Genomic DNA, 12,697 nt, shown 5'->3' on the forward strand with positions numbered 1-12,697 from the left:
AACGCAAACCCTAATTTCAAAAACCCTAATTCAGCATGCACCAAACATAAGCTAAAGGCTGTCCTAGGATGACCTAAGCTCTAATACCAATGTAACATGCGTTGCACAAAGACACAAAAGAGAAAAAGAGATAGACCTAATCTACTGTATATTGCCAAAACATGCTATATATACAATGATCTTGCTGATTCATAGCTTCATGATGCATAGCAAAGATCCTTGCAGCCCTCTACTTGCAAATCAGGCAAGAGAAGCTCCTGCTGATCCACCACTGTGTCCTTGCTGCCTCGCAGACTTTGACAAATGGATCCTCTTGATCTTTGAATGATGATTCTAATGTATGCCTAATGATCGTAATCAAGTCGGTTTGGTCTATTTTACCTGCAAAACATTGTCCAAAAAGTCATATTTTGTGTCCAAACTATGCCCAAAAGGTGTCCCAACCATTGAGCTATGTCTTGGGCACTTCCCAGAGCCTGTAGGGCTGCAAAATCCACTCTAAATTTGCCCCTAAATCTACCCATATATGAGAAATCCATGTCTATAGGCATCAAGATTAACGGATGCACATGACACTGCCAACTAACTGAATCACCTGCAAAGTGCATGAAAAATAACACAAAGTAGAGAATAGAATGTTATTGGCAAAAGTATGATGGTCGATGTTATTGAAGACACTGTAGATACTGCTGCACACCAAATCTTTGCCGCTACACAGCCCAAACACCCAAAATCGGGCAGAACCAATCCAAAATGACGCCTCTCCAGAACGTCTGCCGAAACCTTGCGGTGCCCAAAACGCGCCCGAATCGCACCATGGACCCCCAAATGCTGTATACAACCAAAATGCTGTATACTTCGTATACAGCACACTACAGTATATACCTTCTTCTCCTAAGAGGGTATCTCAATCAGAGAGAGAAAACAGGGTCGTGAGGAAGGAGGCAGACTACTAGATCAAGTATCAAGGAAGCTAGCTCTAATACCAATTGTTGGAATTAGGGTTAGGGTTGCAACAATGCATACACACAAGATAGAGAAGCTTGAGAGCACATAAACTCACTAGATTAGAATAAACAAATGTGTGCAAGATACAAAAGAGAAGTTACATACCCCAAAATGAGTAGATAAGGGGGTGTACATACGCACGGGGGAAAAAACCTCCTAGTGAGGAAAAAAGTACCCCGACAGTCCTAAGTGTGTTCACACACATCACTACCATATAATGCTACAATCAAAGCCTAGGGAACCTGCAAATTTTTATTCTCTCTGGCACCCGTGTGCGTTGAGTGCTTGGATAGGGTAGAGCACTTAGATTCCAAGAGTGCACAAGTTCGGATTTGATAAAATTTGGGTTCTCTTCATTGCACCTAAGTTAATTGGAGATATATTACGATTTGATGTCTTCATTCTCAGCCACATCTTGTACTTGAATTTCAGTTGTATTACTTCTTTCTTGTACATAATACAATGCAGTAGTTTAGGACTCTTGTGTGTGCTATATGTGTAATTCCGCCTAGGACTCTTCTTTCTCCCTCTGAAGAACCCTAGCACAAAGGCACCAATGTTCTACAATTGGTATCAGAGCCTAGGAAACCTACCAAATTTTTTCTTTTCTAACTACTTAGATAGGATAGAGCACTTAGATTCCAAGAGTGCACAAGTTCGGGGTTTGGGGAAAGTGGATTCTCTTCATTGCACCTGGGCTAATTGGGAGTATATTGTGCCTCCCTACCCCACCAAAGGGGATATAGGATAGAGCACTAAGATTCCAAGAGTGCACAAGTTCAGGTTTGGAGAAAGTACCTATTTGGGTTCTCTTCATTGCATCTAAATTAATTGGAGGTATATTGTGCCTCCGTCCCCCACCAAACCCTTACCTCATCGCACAGGGTTGAAATCCTTCACTTGGTCCTTGATCACTTGATATTTGTCATGGATTTACAACTCACTAATTTGCTTCTCAGCATGAAGGCATTCTTGGACATGCAAGCAGCTAAAATGGAGGCTATATCTACCCATCTCGACAAGATGGAGTCAACACCTTGAGTATCTAGTATTCTAGAACTGGAATCTACAAGGGCCTGTGATTCGGAGCAAGTGTTGGCCGATTCCGAGGACGAAGTGGCAAAACTTTTTGGAGGAGATATTTCACTCCAAGTGAGTGTATATTAAATCTATGCTATCCTCTCCTTTGCAAGTGTTTGTCCACAACACTGTTACTCCTACTACCCATTCTTACCTCTTGTTGACTTACAATATAATTGCATTAGCAAGGTTTTGAGCACAACTCTTTTGCTCCAACTATTGAATCTACTACATCCTTACCGGTTTTAAAATATTTTCACCCTTTTCTCAAAACAATGTTTAACCATGAAACCAATCCTCATGTATTTGTCCAAACCATTACCTCTTACAAATGGCTATAATAAACATCGTCCTTGTGCCAAGCTACCACTTGGCTCTCTTCTTTTTTAGGATTCCATGCCACCTAGCGCCCTTTTTAACAAGCTGCCTATCCTACTTAACCTTAGCCATGAAGCATTCCTCCACCCACTATGGCCAGCAGCAACATATTAGCCCACGTTGTCCTTTCATCAATGTTAGATGTTTGCACCACAACTTACCACCATGCGTTCTCATCCATGTTTGCACCATACACGTCAATTCTCACCCATGTCGACACTCAGATAACATACCCATAATACACATTTGGTTCAGCAAAAAACTCAAATCAAAGCCAATGGAACTACCTAGTGTAAGGTGCTCACACCATAGCAATGAAAATCCATAGGGAAGGGATGAAGCTCATAACATAGCCATTTTAAATGCCTGGGGAAAAAAAAAACTACTTACTCATATCATAGCCATGGAAGGTACCTGGTTAAGGATGAAGCTCCTGCCTTGCCAAACCTGGCCACACACCACGACCACGCCGAGGGGACCTTTGACAAGCTAGAGACTGGCCACAATCTCCAGATGCATTCAAAATGTACCACTCTCATTACACCGATTGTAGAGCGTTTGCTGAAGGGCTGGCGTACAAAGTGCTATCCTGAGCGTTCTCTACCTTGTGCTTCAAACCAATGCCGTCTCCCCGTTTTGCAGAGAGACAAATAAAGTAGAGGCCGCCTCCATACATTAGCCTTCACTCCAAGAAGACAGCTTTTCCTGACATAACGACCAGCCAGGCATTTCAAAGAGCTCTTTTCTCCTGTAATCCGAGAGGCAGAGGACGCTAGGGTTGAAAAAAAGGCCATGGCTAGGGCAGCAAAAGAAGCTCAGGCTGAAGAGAATGCCTTCCTCCGCGCTAACAAGGTGGTATTTAATTTTGGACGCTGGGGCACCCGCAGGAAATGGAACTTACGAAAGAAGAAAGCTGCATTGCCGGATTCAAATGAGAGCAAAAAGGACCTGCACAACAAGGGATGGGAACCTAGCCGACAACCCGGGGGGGGGGGGGGGGGGGGGGGGGGGGGGCAAGGGATCGTTGAAGCTGTTGCCAGCAATGGGACCGCTGGCTAGAGCGGCGCTGCTACTGTTGTTGGCTACAAAGCTCGGAGTCCAAAGAGGTGCCCTCAAACTCGTGGCTTGCTTCTGAGACAAAGAAAAAAAAGCTCGAGCTCCTGGCTATGGCAGAACTCTTCATAGGGGTTCCTGTCTGCGTGTGGTTCCTGTCTGTGCGCATGGAGAGAGTGGGCTTCAAAATCCATCTGAAGTAAATTTTGTTAGAAATGGTTTTCGCTTTGATTTATTTATTTTTATAAATAATAATTATATATACTACCTCAGAAACTGAACCACAAACTATTGAACTTTACAAATCATTTTTATCCTCGTTTAGGATTTTATAGAGAAAATCTAGTCTCTCCTCCTCCGTCAAAAAACACGACTGCTCCCAAGAGATCTGATAGCCCAGTAGGATGCATGCCTCCATCATTGCTTCAGTAGTGCAACCATGAGGGGATTGTTTTTCCAGCATTCCCCCTCTCTTGGACCAAATCTTGACAGTAGGTTTGGTTCCCACATGATTTTCTACAAATGCAACAAGAGTATGATCATCTTGCTTTGTTTTCCGGTACCACCTTTGAGTTTTTGATCCAAATTTAGGGGGTCTCCTCTTCCTATCCCAACACCTCACCTGCATCATACAATTCAGCATTAGGAACTTACTCCTAGTATGTTTGAAGCTCCACCAAACCCTGGGCAGGAATCAAATGATGTTCTTTTGCAACTTTAGTAACAACACATCCAGCTCAATACACCTCATTTTATTCACATTGCAAAAAACAGACCAGCACATGTACACACACTTATGCATCAAGTCTGATTCTTGCAAGCCAGTGCTTACAACCTTCGTAAACACAATGGCATTCTTGTTAGACCATATTTCCCACAAGACACGGGCTCTAATAATGTTAAATAGCAATCCAGATTGTTCATCTCACTAAAGGACCATTTGCCCAAGATCCAATCCCCCTAGAATGTCTAGATACCCAAACTCTTCTCAATTCATTTTGACAGCTTGAACCATGTTCCTCTGATTGCTGGGCAAACCCCAAACACATGTTTACCATCTTCTAGTGATGACTTACACCTGGGACAGCTACCACTGGAGATATTTTTCTTTTGTAGCTTGGAAAAAATAGGTAATGCCCACATACATACCCTCCATATAAAAACTTGAAATTTTGGCTATCCCAAAGAAGCTTCCACCTCTTTTTCTAATTTAGGGGGCTCCAATTAACTTTCCAAATTTTATTGCAATACACTACATTGGCATCTCCTTTTCTCATTAGTGCATGTAGCTCTCTGGTTTTGCCATCCTTTAGCTTAATGCCGTTAAGCCAAACCCAATCTTTAATCCAAACAGAGATATCAGAGCCAGTAGAGCACAGATCTCTTTGAGATAGATCTAGTACTTGGGTCATCAAATCCCTCTCTCTACAAGATAAGCGATATTCCAATGTTATATACTCCACATCCTTCCACCCCACTACATCCCATTCCCAACAGTCACCCGAGTATTTAAGACCTCTGTTATTGAGTTTCTTTGTAGAGGAAATATCGAGTAAGGCTAGAGGGGGATTAAATTTGTGTGTCCACCAAATACCCAAGCTGAACATTGAATTGCCAGTCACTCTGCCACCCCCATCCCAAGAAGTGAAATCCAGGCAAGCTTTCCATCTCTTGCATAACATTTTACAAATTGTTGAACTAGTAACCTTTAGAGGAGCAAATGAAAAGAGCTTTTAAGTCAATCCATTTACCTTTAGCTACCACATTAGAGAGTTCAACTAGTTCCCTCATCATTAATGACCAAGTAGTATTCTAAGATAAGCATCTAGGGAGCATCAGAGCAGTTCTTGCTGTGCATTGAGTTGGCATATGAATAATACCAATGCCCCCTTCTACTTTGGGAACTGCCAGTTTGTCCTAGGCTAGCCAAGAAAAAGCTTTTTTTTTATTGCCATTCCTCCATAAGAAGTGTCTGACAGGTCTAATAATTTCTTCCAATGGCACTTGCCAAGATCCAACACAAGACAGAGAAACATAAAATAAGCATTCAGCACTGCATTGCAATATCAACTCTACTGTGAAAAGGAACTCTGATACCCTCCCATTTTTTAAAATTTCCCAAAAACCTAGTTATTGCCCACTCTACCAAATGTTTATTGGTTACCCCAACTCCAAAGGGGGCTCCAAGTTATCTGACAATATGGCCCTTTTGCACCACTTCACAGCCCCACCTTTGAAATACATGTTTGATGTTACCCTCCCTAGAAAGGAAAAGCTTGTGAAAACTATGTTAGGTGTGAGGCTATGGCAAAAGGAGGGAAGGATAAGTAATCTAAACCTTTGCAAAAAATGAGAGGAGAAGGGGTTCACACATCCTAGATAGACCTAAAAAGCATTAAGAAATTTCAAGAAGGTTGTAGACAAACAATCTCTCATGTACGTCTTCTCATCCATTCAAATTTTACTTCAAAGCCTGCTAAACTCGTCACATGTATGTAAACCTCTAAAGAGCAGAGAAGCTTGCTTCAAATGGATGAGATGACTTTATGTCATGGTTCAAGAAAAGATAGGTACAACTTTGCCTATAACTTGTTCAATTTTCAAAACAGCCTTCACAAACTAATGGGAGAATGAAAAATACCTCCTCAAAAGATTTAGTTATAGTAAGATTATAGTGTGAAGAAAAAGATTGTACAAAATTATACTTTCCTCTTTAATCCAAAGTGAAAAGGATTTATGTAAGGCTCAATAAAGATAATTTCTCGAACACTTCAAGTTCTTTGCATGTAGAGAGAGAGAGAGAGAGAGAGAGAGAGAGAGAGAGAGAGAGAGAGAGAGAGAGAGAGAGAGAGAGAGAGAGAGAGAGAGAGAGGGGGGGGGGGGGGGAAGGAAGGGGAGGGGGATCATCAAAATAAAGTTGCCCACCCCAACAAAGAAAAGAATTAATTGAAGTCCTCAAGGAGTTTCAATCCCTAAACCCCCTCCTCCACGAGGAATAATTTTAACCATATCCATGCACTAATTTTATTTTTCTAACTAAAAATCATGCTCCTCTATATTTAAACAAAGGGTAACCCTCTTTGAATGTATACATCTATGGCTCCTCAAGGTCCTTGTTGGCTAACAAGTGTATTAGTATGTAAACATGCATGAAGAAGTGATAGACAAGATGTATGCCTTGGATTCAAGTTGTCATTTCTTCTAGATATTTTAAACCTTTTTTTTCCAGATAGGGTCCTAAGTATGACAACATTTAAGCACACCACCATAAATGCAATATAAAAAATATTCTATATGTATTTTGACATGTACACTTTTTTATACATGTCTTCTTAAAGATAAGGCTATTACATCATTTTTAATCTATTTTGGTAACTTTAAAAATTATGGTTTTACTAGGTATATGATTTATTTATTTATTTTTACCATAAGTAGATGCGTGCTTACCTAAAACATATATGTAACAACATTCCTGGATTTGTTGGTTGTAGGTCTTGATGAATATGCAGAAGATGTAGTGGGGATGGCACAGGCACATTGTCAACAAAATGAGTTTTTTTTTTGTCTTGAAGAATTTCATGGAATTTTAAATTGATTTATATTTTTATTTAAAAAAACATAAAGCCAATTTTGTGCCTCAATTATAGGAATATGGTTAATAATTACAAAGAGTGTGCAATGTTTGTAGGACACCACAATGAGTGCATCTAGTCTCATTTGAGGACTTGAAAGTTAACGTAACATAAGCTCATGGGTTGATGGAGCAAGAGGTGAAGCACCGGGCTAGAAAGTTCAAATAACACATTTATTAATTTGTTCACCAATCCGGCGAAGCACGTAAGTAAAGCCTTTGTAGCTCAATGGTCCAAGTGCAAACTTGAACCAAGTAAGAGGATTTTAGTTGCTTCGCCAATGTGGGTGGATGTAGAAAAAGAACATCATTTAATGAGATATGAGAGAGTTTTTAAGGTTACTACAAAAATGGAACACGATCATATATTTAAGAACATATTCTAATGAGCATGGTAATGATGTAAACCTTGTGATAATCTCAACTAAAGTATGGATCATTTAATGAGATATGCAAGAGTTTTTAATGTTACTGCAAAAATGGAACTTGATCATATATTTAGAACATATTCTTATGAGCATGGTTAACGATGTGATAATCTCAACTAAAATATGGATCATGTGTGTGTATTTTTGGTTACCTCTCTCTCTCTCTCTCTCTCTCTCTCTCTCTCTCTCTCTCTCTCACACACACACACACACACACACACACACACACACACATACACACACACACACATATCCACACAAACACACATAATCAAGCATCCCCAATGTTAAGGCTAAAATTTACAAACACATACAATATCCACACAAACACAAACACAAACACACACAATATCCACACAACCATCCCCAATCTTAAGGTTGAAATTCGCAACCCTACCTTGGACTCAAAAATTCACGGCCTACAAGAAGGTACCTTACCTACAAGGTTTCTCTTGAAGGTTAGGATGGGCTTTGAAGCCCACTATAGCCTCCACATTTTGGCACTAACATCACCCACATTTCAAGCATTATTTGCAACTTTACTACTTTTACCTCATGTTATCTTCCCCTAACCTCCTGGTCATGAGGTTGTCATATTTATTCGTAGAGTTTTTATTCTTGTAGGCAACCATGGAAAGCAAGGAACCTACTATAAGGATATTGTAGGCCACACAAACCGATATGTTTTTTTATCACATAAGTTTTAGCTCCTTTACTAGATGGCCACTTGCTAGGAAGTTTGTGTGCTATAGTCACTTTAAACTCTAAGTAGGGCATCAATAGACTCTCATGGTAGGTAAGCGTTCATGAATGGCTTTTGGTATGTAGTGTTAACCACTTTGTAAATTAACATGGTTTCACCTGCTTGACTACCCTATCGTAAGGTGCTTTGGCATCTTACCCACTTGAACATGCACTTATCTTTTATAAGATAGTGATGGAATGTATGAAGCAACCTTACCATGTCAAATAGGGAAAGTCTACAAACTTTGTGTACATAGTTGCTTAAGACTATAGAGTTCAGGCCATTTTTAAGTTTGGCCAACCTAGTGTGAAAACTAGTAATTTATATATGTCATTTTTCATAATAAGCAATACACAATCATTCCCTTGCAATAATTTACTTATGAACTCCTCTTCTTCTCTCTTCTTACTTGCTTGCATGCTATTGGATTTTCATGTAATAATTTACTTGTAAACTCCTCTTCTTCTCTCTTCTTGCATGCTATTGAATTCTTACATGATATATGGATACTTGTTTGAATAGGTTTGGTTGTAGGTTTTCCTCTTACATTAGCTTCATTTTCTTCCCCTGCCTTTTGTGAGAGAGAACCATCTTTATTTGCCTCCATCTAGGTGAAGAGAGATCTTACAGGATGCAACGAGCACACCCACATCAGGAAGTTACATTTGGGCTCGAAGGCAAAGCCCAACAATGCATGCTTCGGCAAGGCTAAGGTAAGCTCTTGAGTGAACATATTTGGCATCACTATATCGGGGATTAACCTAGGACTTAGCTCCGTTTATCTATCCATTCCAAGCTATTGGAATCACCCAATTTTTCCTGGTGTTAATTAAGAGGTCACACTCCAAAAAACATATAGTTTTGAAGCCTTGGATGTGTTACTTTATTGATTTTGGTTTAATTTAAAGTTTATTTGGATTAGGGCATTCTATTTTCATACCTTGGAAGGGAAAAACCTAGTTTCTTGGTGATTTTGCATAATTTTGGACCCCATAAGGCTAAAATTTCATTGCATTAAGCCAAGGAATAACTTAGTTATTATAACTAGACGTGGAATCCACTATGAAAACATGAGCATTACAGGTGTGGATTAGAGTGAAATAGTTAATTTTTATGCATATATTTCATAAAATTTTCATGCACTGTTTGAATTGGTAGCTTAGAAGAATAGGATTAGAGTAGACAATAAATAATTAAAAAACACTGAGTTACTTGTATAACTACTATTAGCTAGGATTAGGACCCTTAATCATCCCCTATCAAGTCTAAAAAGCCTTTAAAAAACTTCAAAAACTAGGCCAAATGAGCTGTCGGGTTAGGATATGTGAGCCCACAATCCTGTAAAAAAAGATGTGCATCAAATATGTAAGTCAGCACACGTGAGCCTGGAGATGTGAGTCCTAAGTCTAGACACGTGAGCCATGAGTATAGAGACATGATCTTAGAGGTAGGTATACCTAACATTGTACCAAATAATTATTGCCTTAAAGGATATACCTACTATCCTTTCTTGTTATACAATCTAAGATTGTATAAGATTGTACCAAACCAATTATTACTACCTTAAAGGATATACCTACTCGTGTCCTTTCTTATTATATAATCTGTACAACTATAATTTCCAAGGAAAATTATTATCCTTTTTAATTATTGGGACATTAAAGTAGTACAATTAGTGTCCCTAATAATTGCACACCGACCCTGTCATCATAGGCCTAGTACATAAATTACATGCCCTAGGTAGGAATAAATTCATAAAAACAAAGTACATGAGCCTACTAGTACTTAAAATTACATGCCCTAGGTAGGCCTAATTCATAAAAACAAAGTACACGAGCCTAGTTCATACAAAAAAGGCATGAGTCTACAGACGTGAGCTTGGAGTCGTGAACTTGGACACATGAGCCTAGAGACCTACGTCTAGAGGAACTCGATCTTGATGAAATATTAGAAATAGTAATATAGTCGACCTCACTTCCTCAAACTCATCCTAGAAAATGACTAGCACACTCAATAGAGTGCTCTCCTATTAACAAGGCAAAACTCCTTCATCAAGTGATGAGGAGCTTTTGGGACAAAGTGAGCCAACTAAACATAAACGTGATCAGAAAAACAATAGAATACCTAGAAACAAGAGCCACCATGGTCCTTTGAGCCCTAGATCCACTAACTAGCTCTGTAAACATCGCCACCATAAACTTCATGAAAAGGGCACTAAACCACCATATTTTTGGGTGAAGCTCCAGTGAAGAGAGTGGGACTTGGAACCTCAAGGTTTGCTCCCATAGCATGTTGACGGATGCCACAATGTTTTAACCAATGGTGTCGATCCTGAGCAAGTTGGCCATGACCAGTAAGCAGCCCAACAACTGCAGTTATCGACAATCAAGACATGTCTCTTTCATTGTACCATTAGGGACAAGTGTTTCTTAGTACACTGAATAACATGCACACATAGTGCAAAAGTAGGAGTCCCGCTCTCCATTGGAGCTTATTATAGAAGCACCTTTACTATGGAACCAAGTTCCACTTCTTCTCTGTTTGGACAAGGAACATGGAACTCGGGTGAAAAGCTAGCGAAGGACTACGTCAACACAAAGGGATCCACAAGGACATTCACATAATGTGTCCTTGGCTACAACAAGTTAGCAACCTTAGAGCTAGGCCGAAAACATAGGACAAGTGCCATTCATATAGCCCAACCCCATCAGGTAAGAAATTACAAACCCTTAAATAGAGGATTTTTTGCAACCACTATCTTACATTCCACTGCCACGTGAATATGTAAAAGACATGCTTATGTTGGCATTTGAAATGGAAAGGGGGTTTACAAACATAATACCTAGAGGGTTAGATTTGGGTAAAATAAAGCCAATATACATCTCAAGGATGATGACCAAATTTGATGGAACTAAAGATCCTATTGAGTACTTAGAGAAGTTTGATCAAATTTGTGAGACCATGGGATGGATTGATGATCCCACTAAGATAGGTTCATTCGGACTTTGCCTTGAAGGCAAAGCAGACTAGTTGTTTAGCTGTTTAAGTGGGAAAAGGCCAGCTAATGAGGTCTTAAGATACTCTTTTATTGTGGGATGCTCACTCATTAGAGCGAGATGGAGCCCCATTGCACAAATATATAACCTCAAGCAAGAGGAGGGTGACATAATGTGGGGTTACATATTATCTTGCTACTAGAACCAAGTATCTCCATGTGAGATACAACACCCTTGAAAGATTGGATGATTTATCGCTCATCGATTCATGATTGGTCTGAAGAGAGTAAGAGAGACTTCACGACCTCTCTACCAGTCTAGACACTACATCTTAAATGGCAATAGACCTAGTAGATAATCTACAAGACAAGGATGTAGAAGTCATCCACTCAAATTGAAGATAGGGGACATATCATCCAAAGCCTCATCGACGAAGGGTGATAGCACAAGCTAGAGTCCTAGTTAAGAATATGAGCATGGATGAGTTGGCAGAGACTCAATCGTCTAGGCTAGGAGAGTAAGAGAGACTTCACGACCTCTCTACCAGTCTAGACACTACATCTTAAATGGCAATAGACCTAGTAGATAATCTACAAGACAAGGATGTAGAAGTCATCCACTCAAACTGAAGATAGGGGACATATCATCCAAAGCCTTATCGACAAAGGGTGATAGCACAAGCTAGAGTCCTAGTTAAGAATATGAGCATGGATGAGTTGGCAGAGACTCAATCGTCTAGGCTATGAGTGGTAGGGACAGCCCCAAAGGCAACCTCAGGCCAACCCTAGCCAACACCTCTATAACAGAACATCACCAAAGAGATATGGTTTGGTGCACAATCTATTGCCAAAATCATGCAAGTATGGTTTGATACTGAGACTTAGACAACAACAAGTTTGTGCTCATTTCCAGTGCCATGGGAACCATGATATAGTTTGTTGTTGGTACCAAGGAAACCTAGCAAGGTGGACTTTGACACCACGATCGATGCTCCCGCGCCAAGGTAACCAAACCACTATTGGCATTGCTAGCCCCACTAGTCACTTCTTAACATGCACAAGCTCCACTGCCTACCTATTAAACCCCCTTTACTGTGTCGAGAAGTATGTATAGGTTGTCCTAGTTGCATATCCACCTCCGGTACTACCATCCCAAATGATTCCACCACCAAGAGAACCACACCCACCCCAATTGCCACATATGCACCTCCAGTTCTACCACCCCAACTGGTTCCACCAATAATTCCAGCAGTATAGTAGTATTTGGTGACCTTGTTCCACAAAAACAAGAAGGCAAGAACAAGAGAGGTATGATTCTTATGACCAACAAGGCTCATATGAGAAGCAACATTATGATCCCTATGGGTATCTTAAAGAGG

The 12,697-nt window shown here is 40.1% G+C and overlaps 1 protein-coding gene across 1 annotated transcript in view; it reads right to left on the reverse strand.

The window, feature by feature from the left end:
* Positions 1-3,753, reverse strand: part of LOC147613535 (pentatricopeptide repeat-containing protein At5g27110-like) — a 46,296-nt gene extending 42,543 nt beyond the window's left edge. Inside the window, exon 1 of the mRNA XM_086781504.1 lies at positions 2,881-3,753. Coding sequence (XP_086637630.1) covers positions 2,881-3,005 — 125 coding nt within the window. The 5' untranslated portion in view covers positions 3,006-3,753. The remainder of the gene's footprint in view (positions 1-2,880) is intronic.
* Between the last annotated feature and the right edge of the window lie 8,944 nt (positions 3,754-12,697).

Source organism: Cibotium barometz, chromosome 43 (assembly GCF_041138505.1).
Source record: "Cibotium barometz isolate CiBa-2024 chromosome 43, ASM4113850v1, whole genome shotgun sequence".
In the NCBI taxonomy this organism is placed as follows: domain Eukaryota; kingdom Viridiplantae; phylum Streptophyta; class Polypodiopsida; order Cyatheales; family Cibotiaceae; genus Cibotium; species Cibotium barometz.